The sequence below is a fragment of the Callospermophilus lateralis genome, unplaced genomic scaffold, assembly GCF_048772815.1.
Source record: "Callospermophilus lateralis isolate mCalLat2 unplaced genomic scaffold, mCalLat2.hap1 Scaffold_138, whole genome shotgun sequence".
Lineage (NCBI taxonomy): Eukaryota > Metazoa > Chordata > Mammalia > Rodentia > Sciuridae > Callospermophilus > Callospermophilus lateralis.
Genome location: NW_027512535.1, coordinates 2,868,432 through 2,889,486, shown reverse-complemented (window position 1 = coordinate 2,889,486; position 21,055 = coordinate 2,868,432). Strand labels below are relative to the sequence as shown.

General features: G+C 33.2%; 1 protein-coding gene across 1 annotated transcript in view; it reads right to left on the bottom strand.

Annotated features, from left to right (window-relative positions):
• The window catches only part of LOC143640222 (roundabout homolog 2-like), a 144,620-nt gene that overhangs the window by 13,562 nt on the left and 110,003 nt on the right, over positions 1-21,055 (bottom strand). The window contains 3 exon segments of the mRNA XM_077108109.1: positions 8,186-8,391; positions 11,589-11,849; positions 20,805-20,961. Coding sequence (XP_076964224.1) covers positions 8,186-8,391; positions 11,589-11,849; positions 20,805-20,961 — 624 coding nt within the window.

The following is a 21,055-nucleotide window of genomic DNA, read 5'->3' as shown; positions in this document are numbered from 1 at the left end:
AAAGCACAAAGATATACTTTTTACTTTCCAAACAAATTCCCTTGACACAGACCACTGCAAGGAACCTGAGATAACACAAGCAACTGAGCCTCCTCTGAGAGATTCATTTCTAGGTTAATAATCACAAGTCAAGGATCAACAGCCCAAAATGAAAGAAGAAATGATGCAGTGGGTCTTGCAATATAATGCTACAGGAGATAAGAAGAAATCAAAGTGATTCAGCAAGGGGTCACAAAAGAATATGAAAGTCGAGAACTGGGAATAGTTTTAAAACATTCAAAAGCTCAGTTCCAAACCCTTCCATGTGATTTCTGTTTTTCTAAATGTCTGTGCTCACTCTCCAAACAAGCATCTCCTTATTGTTATTCTAATTCATCCTGACACTCCTTTTAGCGGATTTCCTTCTAGTCCCTTCTATCTTTCCTCATTGTTATCTACATTATCTTTTCAAAGCATCAATCTTATACTTTGTTCCTCTGTTTAAAGTCTTACCTATAACACCAATGCACATAAAAAATTAGGAATCTGAGACCTCCCCCCAATATTAAGCCAGCCTACCTTTGCAGCCCATTCTGTCCCACAACTAGTGTAGTCTCACTCTCTCACCCACACATCACTTCCCATTTCTTGACAATACTCTGTATTGCACCAAATCTAATAATCACTGCCAAACTTTAAAGTTCAAATAAAATACCATCTTTATCACCTGGGTTCTACCTTCAACATTCTGTTAGGGTGACTCCCTCCTTTGTTGTGAAAACATTGTGCATGCAGTAGTCTATCACCTGTCTCCCTATATTTTGTATATTGTATGTATTTTTCCTGTTCCAGGAAATAAAACTCTTGACATTAAGAACTATCTCTTCTTCACTTCAGTATTTCTAGTACAGGGTCACTGAACAGTAGGAATTCAATGAACAGTGGGCATATGGAATTAAATGCATTTATTGTTTTTTTATTCACTGTAAATTCTTTGAGTGATTATATTTGATGTACAATTTCTTAGCAATGACCTTTCTTTAGTTGCAAAAAGAATGTTCTTACAAGCATCCTCAGAAAATTTATTAAACAAATTAGTGAATATTTGTTGATTACTTTGGAACCATGGGAAAAGCAATAACGTCTTCAAGTAAGAAAGTAAAAATTGTACTATATAATTTTTATTATATAAATTAGGATATATATTATATAATAAAGTTCATATGATGTACATCTTGGTTAGGCTTTGATATTTTTGAATATCAAGGTTAAGCAATATTGTCTTCCAATGAAGATGCTAAATATCATTAAGTGGCAAGTGGCAATTTATTTGTGTGTGTATATGTGACATCTCTATTGAGATTCACCCATCCCAATGCACTTAGCCCAAGCTCTTATTTTTGTTGTTATTCTTTTAAAATTTTCTTATTCCACTTCTATCCACTATGATCAGCCAAGAAATTGAGTCTACTCTGCCTGCTGTGTGGTTCTACTCTGAGGATCTAGAATATTGACAAATTTAGTTTCTGAATCTGCAAAATTTAGAAAAAAATCTCCCATCACAGCAATGTTACCAAAGAAATCCCATCTTGTAAGACTTCCCAACTTTCCCCCCAAATAAACTGTTATCGCCCTGTGAAAGTGAGTCCCACACAAGAGGATTTCCATACATGCATCTGCCTTACCCTAAACAGATCAGCAACTTTCCTACTTTTGTGTTTGCTCTGATTTCTCTCAATCTTTCAAGCTTTAATTTGACACAATATGGCCTCAAACATAATCAAGAAATATTTAAACATATTTAAATTCATTTAAAAATGAATTTATTTTTCATTTGTTCATGAAGCTTTTCCTGATGCTCACCGACTCCCTTCTCTGGGAAGAGAGAGTGGCCTGGAAGGCAGGACATCAAGTGGGTATTGGTTGATAAAGAGACAACATTAGCTATTCTTTTACTTGTACTTCCAATAAGAGCAAAGCGACTAGACAGATGACTTTAGAGTTAAAGACAAATATACTATAGCTATTTGGCCATATTAGGCAATGAGAACACTAATGATCCCAAGTGAAAGAGAGAAGTTAAGTTAGTTGCTTCAATAGATTGCAACCAATATAAACAGAAAGAAATCGATATTTCCTTTTCCTTCATTACTCTGCCTTTCTGGTAAGTCTTCAACTTTCCTCTGAATTGGGGATGAGATACATAGAATTAGTACCTTCGTAGGACAATTTTAAAGCAGTTTAGTCATATTGTATGAACAAAAAGGTCTATAACATATGTTAAAGTTCCTACCATAAAATCGTTAAAATTTTTAACATTTATTGATTTTACCTCTCAGTCATTACAATTTTTCCTCTTACTTTTGATTTGAACATCAAGAATGATCTGAAGATTCAGGCAAACAATTATTAAAGAGAGGAGGGAAAGAAGGAGGAGAAGGGTAGAAATCCTTGAGGAGGAAGAGAAAAGGGGGAGGAAAAAAGACAGTAATTGAAAGAAAACAAAAAAGAGTAACTCATCAATTAAAAAGGAAGTCATTTAGTGGTAACAGTTTTTTTTTGTAAATGTAAGCATAAACATGAAAATAAAAGTGAACATCAGGTAAAAGGAGTTCAGCCAGAGATTCTTACAAATTATATGAGATTTGTATTCATTTGACACATTATAGCCCCAAACATAATCAATACATACTTAAACACTTAATGAAAAATGAATTTATGTCCTATAGAGAAATTTATTTGTGTTTATGTTCTCAATCTTTCCAAATTTCTCAGCTTTAAAATTACTGAAAGGTCAAAAAATATCTCAAATGTATTCAAGTTGTTAAAGAAAAAATGCACACAGGACATTAAGTTGTTGCTCAAATGTTACTGAACATAAAATACCATGATAAAGTGGCATCTTGCTGTGTCTCTATTACATCTTCAGCACTAAAATTAATTTATGATCAGTCATCAATTCATTTACATGTCATTATATGCTAAATCCTTCCTTGCTGATAAATGCTTATCCTTAGATCCATTAAGCTAGAGTAAAGTCTGTGCTTTCTAATATGACCCTGATAATTGTTGCATTACCATTTTTATGAGATACAAAAACTAATGTTCCCCCATTTTTTGAGCCAATATTTAATCCTGAAATTTTTTCTATGAAGTTCTCATTGCCTAACTACCTGCTAAGTAAAATCTTCAACTCTAAATGTCTTTGATCAAATCAATCCAAATATTGACTTCTGTTTAGAGGCAGAGAAATATTTCAAGTCTCTGGAAATTCTTTTTACACTCAAATGTCTGAATATACAATAGTCCCACCTATATTCCAGAGAGAGAAAGGCATGGGGGAAGGTGGGAGGGAGTGGGAGAGAGGGAGGGAGGAAGGGAGAGAAATGTGTCATATAGGAAAAGCAAAATAAGCAATTAAAAAAATATCTTCCCTTGGTTCATATAATACTTGTTAACTCATCTCAAAATATTGTGCATAAAATATGCACTTTTCTTATCCATTAAATTCCAAAGTATATATTTAATTTCTTTTTAAAGACATCAGATAATGATTTCCTTAATTTTAGCATTATTCCTGGAATTTGCCTTAATACTCAATTATTATGCTTTTGTAGCAGAAGCAAAGTGTGGCAAGTGTGTGGAGTGTGTGTGAGTCTGAGTAGGGAGTGAGTGTATTTGTGTGTGAGGGAGAGAAATTGTTAGGCCATTAGGCTTCACCATCTGTCAGATCAAACTTTCCCGAGTCCAAGGACCCAAAAGCTGTGTGCTCGGGTCAGATGGTGAGGATGTCTGGTTTTATTACTTTCATACTCATCTGGTATGGGAGTTCCAGTAAAAACCTCCAAAGATATAAAGTGGAAAATACAGGGCCACAATTTCCTTTCAGCTGTAGTGTTCATGTGGGATCCAACAGGCAAGGAAAATTTTATTCGTTTCACTTTACAACACTCAATCTGGGTCTTTTTGTAATCAGTGAGGCAGTTAGAATCTTGACTACATGTTCAGGACATTGTCCTCTCCCACTCTCCTCTTGCCTTGGTTTGTTTTCATGGTGGTGTCATTAAATTCAGGAAACACTTATCCTTGACTCCCACCACCTTTTGGAAGTTAGAGAAAGAAATCTTGAAATCTTGCCCCTCCCTGGTACTCAGAGAGCAAAGCTGACAAGTTGAACACTGAGGAAGAAACAGTCCATATTTCCCAAGACAATGTTGCATAGACATTGCTTAGTCCCAAATGCAGTGTGATGGTATGAAACTTAAAAAAATGTACATTATTACAACCAAATAGTATTAAGCACAAATTAAAATAAAAATTATAAAAATAATATTCCTTCCAAAAGAGCTAATGGATTTTAATTTTATTAGAAAAAGGTAACTGCACACAGAGATAAATATGAGAAGAATAAATAATAAAAGTCATATCAAATTCAATATTTTTATCAAAATTAAGCACATTGTGGGAAAGGATTAACGTTTCCAGCGATAAAATGCATATTTTATTTTTATAAATACATACTTATTCCTCTCAACACACACACACACACACACACACACACACACACACACACACACAGAGAGAGAGAGAGAAGTAAAAAAAAAAAACAGAACATTATTTTCCTCTTCAATATGCTAATTCTGAGGATTAGAATGAACTGGGCATTTCCAGGGCAGAGATCATAGTAATTTATCTTTAAAGTAAAACTGATTGATTTTGTTCATTCTTCTGCCACTTATCTGGTAGATAACCTTCAAAAAGGATGTAAATCCTTCTGTGACTCAATTTCTTTAGCTATAAAATGAGAACAACAACAATAATAATGAGGTTATGTGGATTAAATGAGTTAGTAGATGGTAAAACTTTACATCAGGGCAGGGAGTTCTTTCTACAAATGTAAGAAACCAAATAATTTAGGCTTCTCCATTCTATAGTTCTGTCATGCATTCTTTAGTTCTGATTTCATACTTACATCTTGTTTCTTTACAAACTCTAACATTTAAATCCATTCTTAGCTCAGCCAGCCATAGGAAAAAACAAGCCACTGCTTAGAAGGGTATCATGCATTGACTAGGAGCTAGGTTTTCTACTTTATTATTATTATTGCTGTTTGGTTGTTGCTATTATTAAATCTAAATGTCTATTCAAGTGACTAGAAGTCATGGGCTTAAAATAAATGTTTGTTTAGGGAATAAATACATGAAACAGGAGACTTGCAAATACATATTACCATTACTAAGATCATGGGATGTGGAATTATTGATATTTTCGTTTCTTTTTGTTCTTTTTCATTCTTGATGATCATTTCAAGATTTAAGTAGCCATTCACAAACTACATACTTGCTATGAAAATATTTGGAGTTAATGTATATGTATATATATATATATATATATATATATATATATATATATATATATATATATATTTTACAGAATAAAGCTCTGTAGACTGTTAGTGGCTGGTATTCCCTATGCTGGCAGTTGGGAGTACAATTCAGCCAAGTAAAATTTGAAATTTTACATAAAGACTTTCAGCCCACCCAGTGTTACTGTGTTACCCAGTGTTACATCCATTCTGGATGGCTTTAGAGTCTCCAGGAATGGAAATTGTTAGTTCTATTTAATAAAAATGGTCATTTGCTTCATGAAAATGACAATATAAGGGAATTTCAGTTGAAAGTAAAGATTAATTTACACCACAGGCGAGTTTAGAACTCTAAGAAACTGACGGTAAGTTCAGAGTCCTCTAGTCTCCAAAGCTCATTGAAGGAGTATGTGTATTATGGCCTATCTCTATTAGCACTATTAAAGTAGCCTTATAGCTGAACAAAACCTAAAAACATCATTAGAACAATATTTATTAGCACGTTGGTTTTGATTACATTTGGTCCACATAAACATCCACCTGAGCATATGTACAGGCATGTGTACACACACAATTACATGTACATCCTAGTTGCTCTCCCTCACACACAAATATATTCACTCGCTACATAGACTCACACATATTCCACACACATTGTGCCTTGTCTTTCATACACACATGTATACCATACACTTTACACACATGTTCACAAACTGTATAGAATTGAAAACTGTGTAATACATGCACATACCCTGTATAGATGTGCACACCCCATTCACACTCACACTGTATATGCACTTTCAATCTTCCTTGTTCTCACACACATTTATACTCATGCACTCTACACCCTACATATGTACATACACTAATACTCACATCCCCTATGGCCACACTAATACCTACATATACTCATTCACACTTCCTACACACATACACATAGACACACAACACACCCTGGAAGGCAAATCAAATCTTTGATCAAACTTTCTCCTCAAAGTCATTGGTGCATGGAAAGACAAAAAAAATGTGTATGGGGGAGGTGCTTAAGTTGCTTAAGTGTAAAGTACAACTTCTGCTAAGGAGATGTATTATTCATAGGATAAGTGCATTGTGGAATTCATGCCTAAACACCCTGAGGTTTCTATATTCAGAAGTAATTAAGCAGTGAATTCAAGTAGGAAAATTTAGACTTTCTTTTCTTAGCAATAAGAGCTTCATTTGGAATTAACATTATATTACCAACAGGAGAAATGCAGGTTAATTAAGATGTTTAAACTTGACATCTTAACCAGTGGACTATTTTAGACATCCTTACTTGTTCCTGACAGGTGTGTATGTAAAAGTGCAGGGTGGTGTTCTCCCAATTTATAGATACATTTATCATCTTTCTAATTATAGTATTTAATAAAAGAACTACATCAGCATAGCTGACTTTTTTTCATCATTATTGCACATTTTTACTGCATTCCTAAAGGAAAAAAAGAGTTCAGTATCATTAGTGAAATATGCAAAAATATGCAGAATTTTACCCTTAAGGAGATTATGCTAGAAATTCAGGCAAAGAGGCTTAACATAATAGTGCCCTAATAAGTCAGCTTTCTGAATTCAAAGATTTTAACTTTTTCTCTGTCACTGTGGGTTGGATCTGGGTTTCAAATCACACCAGTATATCTGCAGTTCTTAAATCTTAATTTGACTGGCAAGCTGACCATCCATCAAGCAAGAAGGAAAACCGAATAGTGGACTCATGCATCATGCACTTCCTCATGCAGAGAGGGCTGTACAGGAAAAGTGAAGGCACTCATGTTTTCTCAGCACTAAACCAGTTTTCATTTGTGTTTGCAGAACTAATATGGAACACAAAGTCTGTGGAATTCGGAAACTGTTGGATTAAAAGTAAATTAAGACTGTGATAAGATGCTTTCTAGGATGAAAGTTGTCATCCAGGAAAATACAGATATGTGTAGTTTCCTTAGAAATCCTAAAGAAATGCAAAGACCAGGCTTAGTATGGAGTAGCTAGGTCTTCATAATTTTGTAAAAGGCATTTTTTGTGTGTGTGCCTGTATATCAAAGAATGTATAACTATGTGAACAGAAATACTGAATTTTTACTTTTCACCATATATATTGTGTACATATTAAGATTTTAAAATTTCCGATTGAAATTGTTGGACATAGGTTACACATCAGTCCTGGAATTATCAGAGGAGGGTACCAACTGAAGTCTTTCACTTGGTGAACAAGGCAAGCAGAAGCCAGAGGAGTAAATAAGTCAAAATAAATATACTTCTTGGAAGAGGGGAAGTTGTTGGATTCTACACTATAAAATGCATAAATGCATGGTTTATCTCACTATGCATTTTCCACTCTAAAATTAATACCTTGTGCAACTGAAGAGTCTTTTTCTGAAGACTTGCTTATTTTCATCAGTGAATGGTTTTACAGTGTGAAATATCAAGAAGCATTTTAAGATTGCATTCATTTTGTATGTTCCTCCTGATATACAAAATATATCATTTCTAAAAGTTTCTTTTTTTTATGTAATAGACTTGGTTCCCTAGAACAGTGAACTTTTCATTAAAGCCATGACTATAATTGAGTTTTCTTTCATGTCTTTAAAGCTTTTTAAAATTCATGAATTTTCTTATCATTTTTGCAGCAAAGCAACAGTATTTCCAAATCCTTTTTGAATTTTGTGTTTAACATTAACATATTTAAAATGTTACAGAAATAGATGGAGTGGAATAAATCTTACATAAGAAAGTAAGAAAGTACTTGATTTTTGATGCATTTCAATATTGCAAATAGCTCAGTTATTCATATTAAATCAGTTCCATTACCTGTCACAGAACTGTCTATATTGTCCATACTGGATCCAGGTGTCTGGTCTAGTGCTCTCAGGGGCCTGGGGATTTCTAAAGCTTCCTCTTCATTATCAGCATCATCATCTGGAACATCTGTTTCCAAGTCAGAAATCAAGGCTCCTGACACATAACCTAATGGTGGAACTGGGGGCTGTGGGGGTGGATTATTGCTTTGAATGTGCCTAGAATTCAAATGGAAACAATAAAATGGGAAAAGCAGTCCATTAACATTCAAAAACATTGTAATAAGAATTAAATGGCATGCTATGGTAACAGTATTCTTCTTTTGCATTAATAATTTTGGAGTTTACAATGCTTTATTACATACACATCAATAGAGACAATAGGTCTCTGGGCATATGCCTTACCAACAACCACATAAATTTAAGAATTATTCTAGTGATATAAACATATATTTTGTATAGATAAGTCATCAAAAACAGAATGAAAATACTTGTCACAAGACTATTTAAAGTTTACCTTTTCAAAAAATAATATATATACCCATACATATATACATATACATATTATTTTGTTTCCAGTTTTTGTGTAACCCACCCATGCGGCCTGCTAGCACTTAAGATGTCACTGGAATGCCTAATGTTCCTTCTCTTCCATCTTCAACACATTTCTGGACTTAGGAGGATTTCTTTTTGCATGACCTTCTCAGAGCAGGCTGAGTAGTATTTTCATTTGCCCCAGTTAGGGCAAGTATCTTCTGCTCTATCTACCTAGTTGTGCATCTATCTCAGCCACCAAAATCTTGAACTTCTCCAAGGCAGAAACAATTCACCCTAGTATTCTGTGTTTAGAACAAAAGATGTGTTAGATAAACCCTTTGCAATGAGTAAATAATTTTAATCTCAACCTTCATTAGATAAATAGAATCTTATAATTACCATCACAGTTTTGAAACATATTCAAGTAAAACTTAAATTTATCAAATAAGGTGGCTAAATAATGTGCAACTGGACACCTACAAAATGCTAAGCAAAAGCACTGCAATGTTATTTTCTTCCTTCTTTCCTTTCTTCCTTCCTCCCTTCCTCCCTCCCTCCCTTCCTTCCTTCCTTCCTTCCTTCCTTCCTTCCTTTCTTTTTTGGGGGAAGTACCAAGATTGAACCCAGGGATGCACAATCACTGGACAGCCCTATTTTGTATTTTATTTACAGACAGGGTCTCACTGAGTTGATTAATGCCTCACCATTGCTGAGGCTGGCTCTGAACTCAAAATCCTCCTACCTCAGCCTCCAGAGCTACTAGGATTATAGGTGTGCGCCACTGCAGCCGTCAGCAATGTTGTTTCTTAATGTAATTTAAAAGCAAATGTACTACAAGTTTTAACAGAGTCTTTTCATTGCTGTCATTCAAAAGTATCTTAAATACCCCTTCTATTTAAGCAAGACTAAAGAGTAAGTGTTATGTTCTTTTACTGTTGTCTTTTGAAACTCATTTCCAAGTCTGGCAATATCCCCTGTGTATCGTCACACTTAAGGGAAAGTAGTGCTGTCCTTGACTCCAATTGGAAGAAACAACAAGAAGCTCTGCTTTGGGGATTTTTCTAGACTCTGCCTCATAACTCTTCTCTTTGCTGACTTTATATGTTTTTACAGAAGTTAACTATGTCTTTGAGAATAATAGATTTCTATAAATTTTTCTAGTGAATTCTTGAATTTCAGTGTGGTCTCAGGACCCTGATATTTGTATTTTTTATCAGAAATGAGAGTGGTGTGAGGACTGCCCTTTCATTTTATACATGAGCTATTATTTCTGACATCATTTTAAACACATTAACTATAGCATGCAAGTGGTAAGCAAGTTGCCCATAGTTATGCAGATAGGAAGCAGGTTCACCTCCATGGTAACTGCCCCAACTTGGGCTGTCCTCAGTCAAAGCTCAGAGTATGGAATCAGAATCTGCCTAGAGGTGGGACTTAGGACCAATATATTTTAAAGTTCTCCATATGATTTCAAAACACACAAATTTGAGAACCCCTGAGCCAAAGTCTCTGCTTCAAATGACTTAAAGTTGTGATTTCACCAGTTAACCTTGAGAGAATCCTATCACTCTTTAAGTAATTGGCTTCATTTTAACCAGTGATGTATCATAAAATAATTATGTGTAACAGGAGGTTGTCTTTAATCTTTAGAAAAAATGAGAAAATGTTCAAGACCCTCTTATCCTAAGGAAAGAGCATGTTAATACAGCTTTAAGTGACATACCTGTTTGAGAATCTCTTTGTATGTATAGTTAACTATGTTATATTTTAATATAGCTGTTATATTTTAAAAATAGTCCATTAACACTGAGAATAAGAGTCATCTCATAATCAACTTACTCTAGTAGCTAGAATTACCCTCCCATAAAAAGAAAGATAATATTATCTTTTAAAAAAGCTACCATGATTTCAAGCACAGGGTATAAATCAAGAGAACATAATTCAAAGAATGTCACAGAGATTTTGTTTTCAAGGGTGCAGGCCTATATATCATATCTGAGAGAAAAACATTGGAAAAAACAACCAACCCTATAAAATTATGATCTACCATATTTGTACAAGATACCTATATGAATTGCATCTATAATTTATGAAAGTTTTTTAATAATTAGAAGAAAAAACTATAGATCCTGGTGTGGTGGCACAGGCTTGTAATCCCAGTGGTTCAGAAAGCTGAGGCAGGAGGATCACAAATTCAAAGACACCAATTTAGTGAGGCCCTAAGAAACTTAGAGACAACCTGTCTGAGGTGTGGGTGAGGGGGGCAGCTGAGCATGTGGTTTAGTGGTTAAGTGACCCTGGGTTCAATCCTTGGTACCAAAAGAAAAAAAACATAAAATTTGGGTTTTTAATCTATTCTTTATGATTTTAAAAAATGCATTTTCTGTTAGTACATTTGTTATTTTTCTGATTTGTTTAATTCTGCCCAAAGAGGGTCTTTTAATAACTGACACTGACCATAAGTGATTTGCAGAAGCTTGGATTTACATATTCACAACCACATGCAGAATTAATCACAGGCATTTTGAAGAATCCAAAAGGAGTCCTTCATCATGGCATTAAAAGTGAGTTCAAGGATAAGCTAATTGAAGCTAAATCAGTTGTAAATTAGAAGATTCCACTGTAGCCAAATAGCACTTTAGACTGAATTTCAGCAGACCTGAATTCTTGCTCTAGCTTACTCTCCAACTAGCTATGCGACTTTGGTCAAATTAACATTTCTGTAGTAGTTAAATCATTTTCTAAATGATTAACGAGTATACAAAATCAAAATTTTGTCCCCATGTGTATAGTTTTATGAATATGTCTTGTGAATTTATATAAAAGGGCATTTCCATGTGCAGAAAACATGGATCCCTTGACTCAGTGAATATATTTACCATGTTTGTTTTGCTATATCAAACTGATATGCCCTTGTCAGTTCATCCAGGTGAGCCTGCAGCATGGGTTGCATCTCTACCCGTGGAGATGGAGTAAGAGTGGCAGTAGACTGTTGTCCAAAAGAGATAGCAGGAGAGGAAGCCACACCTCAAACAGGTGGAGTTGGGACCCGATCATCATCTTCTTCCAGTTCATGTTCCATACCCTGGTGTAAGTATGTTTGTACTGGTAATGGTGGGCACCAACTATCACTGTCATAGCTGAAATTAGATGAGGAAAAATGCACATTAATAGACAAACAAAAATGGCTACACTGACAATAAACAGCAACCACACGGTGTCTAAAATGTTCTCTCAGTTTACTTCATCCTGATCACATTGTCAATGCTACTATAGTAAATCACCTAATTTGAAATTGTAATTACAACTGTTATCTCAGTATCTCAATTTATTCTTTAAAGATCTTTTTTGCTAATTGTTACCCCACAGTTACAAAAAGCAATAACTTCCCAACAAAGTTACTCATGTGGAAACACCAAATTGCTAATAAAAGACAATTAATGAATTTAGTGCTTGTAGACTTAACTGCTTCCTTCTCTTATGCACCAGCAGAATACATCAATAGAGCTGACTGACCATATAAGAAGTATCAGAGAACTTGATTTGCTTTTTTTTAAAGAGAGAGTGAGGAGAGAGAGAGAGAGAGAGAGAGAGAGAGAGAGAGAGAGAGAATTTTAATATTTTATTTCTTAGTTTTTGGCAGACACAACATCTTTGTTTGTATGTGGTGCTGAGGATCGAACCCGGGCCGCACGCATGCCAGACGGGGGCGCTACCACTTGAGCCACATCCCCAGCCCCTTGATTTGCTTTTATTCTAGACTTATGACAACCTTTCTATTTGATATTCCAGTCATAAGACTTCATGACACAAATTATACTCAATATTAGTTTATTTCCCTTAATTTTATCAGTAAAATCAAATGCTTCTTCTTACATTGAGTGTTAAATTCAAACCAGAAAACAGAAGTTCAAAACCTTGCCCTACAAAATATATATTTTTTAAAAAATTGTTTTATTGTAGTAAAATATTTAATATGAAATGAACCTCATTGACATATTTTAAGTGCACAAAATACAATTATTTTAAATACTTATATTTCATGTTCAAATTACATCTAGAAACGGGATTATGGTCCAGGAATATGACCGTAATATGACCAGGAATATGTTTTTGTTGTGGTACAAAATAAGCAGAATTTCTACTTATACTTTTTCTGTAACCCTAATGTTTTCAGAAATCAAATAAGTCCTAATATACTTTTTTATAGATTTTTAAGTATAAGATAAGAATAATAAAGGATTTAATTGTTTTCTTAATTCAACATCTTAAATATCTCCTGAATCTGCCTCCTACATCTCCTCTTCCATAATTATTGATCAGTCACCTTCTATAAAATAGTTCACTAGCTTTCTGATTCTCTTTTCTTCTTTTCCACCCTATCTTTAATGCAGGCAACAGGATGTTAATTCACATCACACCTACACTTACGATCATAACTAATATGAGAAAAGTCAAAACTCATTAGCTGGCTTAAAAGATCCTTCCCCAGTGGATTAATCTGTTATTTTAGCCCTGTTTCTCACTATTTCCCCAACATCAGCCTATTTTCTATTTTTTCCTAAACTCTGGGTCTGCGTATGACTGTTCTCAAATCATCTATCTGCCTGTGGGTTCCTGGTCACCTCAAAGGTGGTTAGTTTTGTGGAACCTTCTCTACCATTTCCATATACAACTGATTAGAATTTTATAATACCTACATTGTGGAACTACCCATGTTATATTGGGATTATTTGTCTCTGTCTCTTTTGTCCTATTATTCTGTGAGATCCTTAAGTCCAAGAACTATTTAATACTCTTCTCCATTGCTAGTGCTTAGTACCTAAAATTAGAATTAACTATCCATATCACAGCTATGCATAACTAGTCTTGATCTCCCTTATAAAAAAAAACTGTAACTCATATAGATCCACTGTAAGTTGAATATCTTCACTTGAGTAACATTTTAATCATTTTGTTAAAAACTGAATATATCATAAAAACCTGCATGTGGACATGTATAGCAGTTTTATTTATAATTGCCAAAATTTGGAAGTAGCTAAGATATCCCCAGAAGTTGAATAAATAAACAGATACATCCAGACAATGGAATATTATTCAATGTTTAAAAGAATTGGGCTTCAAGTCATAAAAAGACATGGAGAAAACATAAATGCACCTTGGTAAGTGAAAGAAGTCAATATACAAAGGGTATAGATTGTATATTTCCAATTCCAGAACATTCTAGAAATGGCAAAACCATGAAAAGAGTAAAAACATCAGTAGTGCCAGACTCTGGGGAGTGAGAGATGGGCAAAAAGCAAAGTGGATTTTGGAAAAGTGAAGATATTTTGTATGATACAATAATGGTAGATACATGTCAACCTGAATCTGTCCAAACCACAAAATGTACCACATGATAAGTAAACCCTGTGGGAAATGATGCATTCTGGGAGATAATGATGTGCCAATGCAAGTTCATCAACTAGAATAATTGCACCAGCTTGGTGAGAGATGATAGGAGATTATGCATATGTGAAAGTTGGGATAAATCACTATGCTTTTCTTCATTTTTTTGTGAACCAAAAACTGGTCTATAAAACTAAAATCTCTTTTTAAAGTAACCCCAAATTTATCATCCTTTTTTCCCAACAGTTATGTGTTAGGGTCCTGACTTTATTTCATATAGCATACAATTCAGTAGATTGATATTAAGTAAATTATTAAAAATACAGGGTACTATAGAATTGATTTGGAAGGCCTAATATTGTTTTGGGGTTGATCAAGGCTACAGTGATCACTAAAAAGAGAAAATTTTAAGTGACATATGTGGAAGGGAAATGGTTTTGGAACAATTCAGATAGTTTCCTAAATGGCAATATCTTCCAAAGAAAGAAAAAAAAAATGGGCACAGGTGAAGCAGAGCACCACTTACATTTTTTTTCTATGAAAATATGAGAATGGTCTACCAATTTTATTTCTCTTATCTATTCTGTTTATTAAATATATTTAATCTTTAGTCTACCTTTAGGATAGGTTTTATAGTTTCTCAACATGAATCTTCTGCTCAAACTAAATTGGTTTGTCTCCTCTTGTCTACGTACTTTTCTGGTAGGTTTGTTTATAGAATCCAAGTTATTCAAATAAACTGGATGCCTCCAAATTTACCTATCTTAATCTGATAAATCCTCAAGCTATAGGTGAAATCTCATATCTTTATAAAGATTTCCTTGATGAGGCCAACTAGCATTGCTAAACTACTCTTCTTAACTTGTGCTGACAATATTTTTCTACATTTATTTGAAAATTGATTATGCACCATCTAATGTTCTTTCCAATGTTGGACTCTTTTAACACTTTAAATTATTTTTGTATTTACTTTTCACATGTTTATGGTATCTTTTTCTCAAGTGGATTTAAGCTACCTTAGAGTTATAACACGGAACTGTTCTTGTTCTGTTGCCCCTAACGGTATACCTTAAAAATAGTAGGTTATAAGCATATTTACTGATTTGAAATGAAAACACACAATTTGATTAATTAATAAAAATGCTTAGGTTTATTTTCTTACTTAACTTTAAATATCATATTATTAACTCAAACAAAAAAATATACAAGAAAGCTAATCATAAAATAATTGTCCTTTTTCAGTATAGAATGTGTTTACCACTGTAGTTCATCAATTAAATTTACATTTACTTTGTAAAATTCAGTAGAAAAGAGCACATTTATTTTTGTGTCAGAAAGTCATAATTGCACTTTCTTACATTGGTTTATTCCCATATATATTATACTTTTAAATAAAAAACTATATACTTAATCTTTCAAATGAAATTAGCCAGTTATCTCCTAAAATTTGTGTAGTCCATAAATAGTAAACTGTTCTTACTTTCAATAATCTACTAGAGATATACCTATGGAATGAAAACACAAAATGAACATAAGAGAAAGGAAAAGTGTATGGTATATGCATCACATGTGTTAAGGTAACAAAAAAAAACATGGTAGTAAGTTGTATTAGATTCATTTTTATTATTCAAATAATATCAGGCAAAGAAGTGTCTAACCATTAAAACATTATTTTTAATACTATGTAAATGCATTGCATTGTGTATTAAATGACTAAAACATATTTCATCACCTATCTCACAAACATACTATACATTTTATCACCAATTCTTCTATGTCCTTTTTCAAAGTTACTCTAGAACTTTAATATACCAACTCTGTATATAAGTCTACATGCAGTATATAAGCAAAGCTGGGAACAGTCCATGGATTCAAAGTGATTTGTACCAACATTAGATAAATAAACAAAGAAGGAAAGAATATTCAAAGAAGAAAAATATGAAAGAATAGAGGAAAGGAATCTGGGATATAGTGCAAATCAAAATGGCGAAGAATTGTTCATCATCTCTGAAATAGTCAAGTCTTGATCCATTCCAGAGGAACATATATTTTAGGCTTAGTTCATGCAGCTACTAAGGAAGGATGAAAAGACTACAGATGTGCCTATGAAGTCTATAAAAATGTAAATCTGTTTTGATAGTTTCCTTCACATTTTATAATACACATCTTATTTGAGAGATAGAATTTCATCTTTTTCTTGTGTAACATTAAAATGAATAAAAATTCTCCTAATGCCAAACCATAGTTCTTCTCGCCAACCTTTCCTAGGGAAGTGCTTGTTCTTTTGACATTCTGTCAGTGAAATATGAGGCGTCATGTTATGTCTTGACTGATGAATAATGATAAAGATGATGGCAAATCAATGCCACATGTGAACTAACTTGTTAAAGGCCAAATACAAATATCAAATTACTAATAAAAAATACAATGAAGTTCAACACTAGCAAAAGCTTGCCAATCTCTAATTGCAATAACAAAGCAAAGCACCAGTTTTATACTTAATTACTATTCAATGCTTCCTAGCATCATGACTATAATAAAATGTATATATTTATAGTGAAGAACTAATACATTTTAACACTATTTTGTCTAACTGAAGATGCATATTGATGAGAGAGAACATTTAGCATTGTTACCATATTATTGAATTAACAATTAAATATTTTGTTATTTGGAAAATGCTTTGATAACTTTTGGTATTTAGTATTGTAAGGAAAGACTGGTCCAAGAAATGCTTAGAAAGAAAATTGCTGATTTCTAAACACTTAGAAATTGTACTAAAAATTGTAACAAAAACTAGAGACTATACTTTCCAGATCACAGTTTTTATCAGCTAGGAATTGTGCCTAAATCTACTCCTTTCGCACCTACCCACTTTCATCCTCTTATTTTACTGCCTTAGCATTTTTATATCATATGATTTCTAGATCATATGCTATGATATCTTGTATGTGATCCACCTGCAATCTCATGTCCTTCAGCATCATGTTCTCCAATCCATCATCTGTATTCAAAAATCAGAATTTTCCTATGGCATTAAGGATTCAAGATGAAAACTAAGACTCCATGTCAGATGTTGTCATACAAAATGTAGGTTAAAGCTCATAAAACCACATACAGAAGCCACCAATTGCTGAAGGATGCAGACAAGTAATTAAAATAAAGTGCTGAGGGTAGGGCATGGAAGCGGGTGGTACTGAATAGGGGCAACTAAGAGAAAAGCAGATACCTCTAACTAGAATAGGGCAGGGTTTCCAAAGGAAGACCAATGGAGCTATTTCTACTCTCATTTTCTCATCACACATAGTATTAATTTTAATTTTTTCTTTCCCCACAGAAATTTCTTTCCATTTGTTCAAATAGTGACCTTAGTATTGTTTCAATGCAGCTATTGATTAATGACCTATTTCTAGTACATAAGATCCATTAGATCAGAGACTTATTTCTTGTTCTCCTTTGTCCTTACTTTTTGCTCTATATCTGGCATCTAACAACCACCCAACTTGGCAATGTTCTTTATGAAGAAATGATTCAAGATTCACGGACATATTCTCCAGCTATCAGCTTTTTGAAGACTTACCTGCTTACCTGGCATCTATGATTATTCCTTGGGGTAGACAAATTATTATTTTGTATACAAAATTCCCCAAGAGCTCATTGTACAAAATCGTGTGTGTCAGAGAGAAAAAGACAGAGACAGAGAGACAGAGAGATGGAGATGGATAAGTGTTGTGAAGGGGGTTACTATCTAGAATGTGCTTTCTATCTTCCCCTCTGGGTCACAGGTCAGTTTTCCCTAGTAATTGTACATTTATCTTGTGTCTCCTATGTCTCTTCCAAGTACAATGCTTAGCACTTATTATACTTGATAGAAATATTTGTGGATTAAATTATCTATTAGGATGTTAGAAATAAAAGTGTCATAATCTGTATATCTCTGTAAGTAGTATAACTGCAGAATCCTTGATGGATAGAAGTAAAAATTATCAAAAGCAAAAAATTAATTCTAAAGTTTCTCTACTTTGAATATGAAGAAAACCTCAAGCCTAAATTATGAAGTTTTCACACTAAAATATAAAAAGATTCTATAGAAGTTCTCATCTGTGAAATAGTCAACATTAATTTCATGAATAGGAGACTACAACCTGAGTCTAATAATATTTCCTTTTTGGTAGTGTGAGGTTTGCACATTAGAAAACACCAAAATGTAAAGATTATATGCAAAGGAACAATATCAGCCTCAGTTTAGTAAGTTTAATTTGTTCTTTTTGCATTGACTTTAAATATGTTTTCATCACAAACAATTGAAATAAAACCTACAATATTCTTTGAAAAAAAAAACTAAAATAGAAGTAAATCTAATTCTGTGGTTAGTATTATTAACTGTTTAAGACCTAACCATTACTTTGAGCAAGAATGACTTTTTTCAGCAAATACTAGGTAAAGTGATAAAAATTCAAAGGTAAATAAGGACTAAAATACATCCTAAATAGACTTCAAATATACATATGAATACATATACACATGCATGTAGATATATACATATACATGTATATGGTCAACAAATATAATTTACCTATTTAAAAAATCAAGTTGATATTATAGAAATCTTTAAAAAGGGATTTTTTAATATCATATATTTTGGATGAATATTTAAACAAATTAAAATCCCCTTAAGAAATAAGTTTTTGCTTTATATCTTGATATTCTGAAAATGATTTTGTCAAAAGATAAAAGTCTGCAATAGCATATGTTATTTCATTATCAAATTAGTATTTCCAATTCTACTGCTAGATAAAACAAATCAAGTGATAAGTTTAGTACTCACTTTGATGGAATTAGTTTTATTTTAATGAGTAACTGGCCTTATTATATTGTACATATATTTCAAGTAGACTCAACAAAAAAAGAAAATAGAAAGAATTCCAAATTACCCATAATTTTTGTGTGATCTGTGTTTTCAATTTTATGCTTATAAAGTTTTAATAGCACTGCTTTCTCTTCATATTCATCTTTTAAATTTCATTCCCTCATTTTGTGATGATTCTGTTAAAAATGCAGACTGTAAAATTCTGTGTGATAATCTTTTCTTATGGAATATGTATCTTTGCTCTTCCTTTTCTTTTGCAGTGCTGGGGATTGAACCCAGGGCCTCACACAGGCTAAGCAAGAGCTCCAACACTGAGCTACACCTTCATCCCTTATAGGTCTGCTATTTCTTTGCTCACAATTCATGTGAGACTAACACATTTATACCTTGAGGTAAATTAATTTCATATAAAAAATTTAATTTTTTTAAGTTACGGAAAGAAAGCATGTACCCTTAGCTGCCTATTTCATAGGTCAATATATTTCTAAAATATATAAATGATAATAATATGAACATATATGGGCACTATAATCCCAGAGAAATAAATAAAGTCCTTTGGAGGGAGAAAAAAACATACAAAAAATATGTGATGAGTGTGTGTGTGTGTGTGTGTGTGTGTGTGTGTGTGTGTATGTGTGTGATGTGTGTACATGTATACATACTATGTGTGTGTATATATATTTATATATATAATTCATGTTATATCTATACAGATGTGTGTGTGTGTATATATATATATATATATATATATATATATATATATATATATATATAATATATAGGAAAATAATATTTTTGAAAGAAAACAAAAGCTATGACATAGAAAACAGTTATGAAAAGTACTCTGGGAACCTCAGAAGATTTAGAAAGCAGATAGAATAAATGATAAGTACATACATATGATATTTTTTTGAACCAAGACAAGATTTAAATCTATCATTCAAATAAACTGATATATATATATATATATATATATATATATATTTCTAAGTAAAGAAAATTTATGCAAAGAAAAACTGTCTGTATTCTCTATTTTAGGTTACATAAAGGTCTAGTCAAAATAAACAGTGACCTAGGAATTATAAGGAAGACATAGGATTTATTCATACAGAAAAAGAGAATATATTCTTTTGACCTGTTTTTTTTCTTTCAAATAAAAAATTATCTGTGTCTGTGTTCAAAATCAATTAACACTTAAGCTTACAGAGGACACTAACTCTTGTTAGATGTTTCAAAAGAAAGATTCAGAAAACTGATCACCTTTAAAGGTCCTCAAAGGAAATTTTCTAACTTAAAAAGGTTTTGTTACAGAGTGTGCATTGGCTTGAACCTCTTTTATTGTCCCTGCCCCCAAATTCCCATCAGAGCTGATGATTAAAGTTCTACCCACTTCCCAGGTCCCTACAATTATCCCATTGTGATGGCGCTCTACCGTGGTGCCCTGTTATGGCCAGACATCAAGTCATTAGAGAACTGCAAGGGATGATGAGGAAGATTATTTTAATTTCCTTTCAGCCCTTCTCAGGAGTGGCTCTTTAGTTCAAAGAGCTGTGGGTACTTGCTTTCAAACTAACAAGCAATATTATAAATGTAGACTGCATTATCATGATTGCAGACAATCTGAGGCACTTGAAGGCCAAGGATTCACAGTCCTCAATATGTGCTGTTTTGTGTTTATCAGCTAAAAATACACGGACAGTGCAAACAGGAAAGAGGGAAAATGTAATGAACAGGGTGGGAGGGGAGCTAAGAAAGAACAAGAACTCAGGGCAAAAGAGAACAATAGAGAGTGGAATGCAAGCTGGGCCATTTTGTTGGTATATAAAATACCATTTACCCATTCTCTTGCTGTTCCACTCCATAGTGTTCCAGCTCTATGCCAGGAAGGGGTTGAACTGGGGGAGGAGGTAGAGGGACATTGGCCCAGGTTGATCCATTGTTTTTCTGTGGTTTAGAGGAGTTTTTATTTTTCCTCTTTTTTCCACCTTTCCCACCTGGAAATAATAATGCATTTATTTAGAGATGGTGAATATCAGAACGAACAGGCAATATCAGGTGGAAAGATGTATTTGTTTTCAAAATACCAGA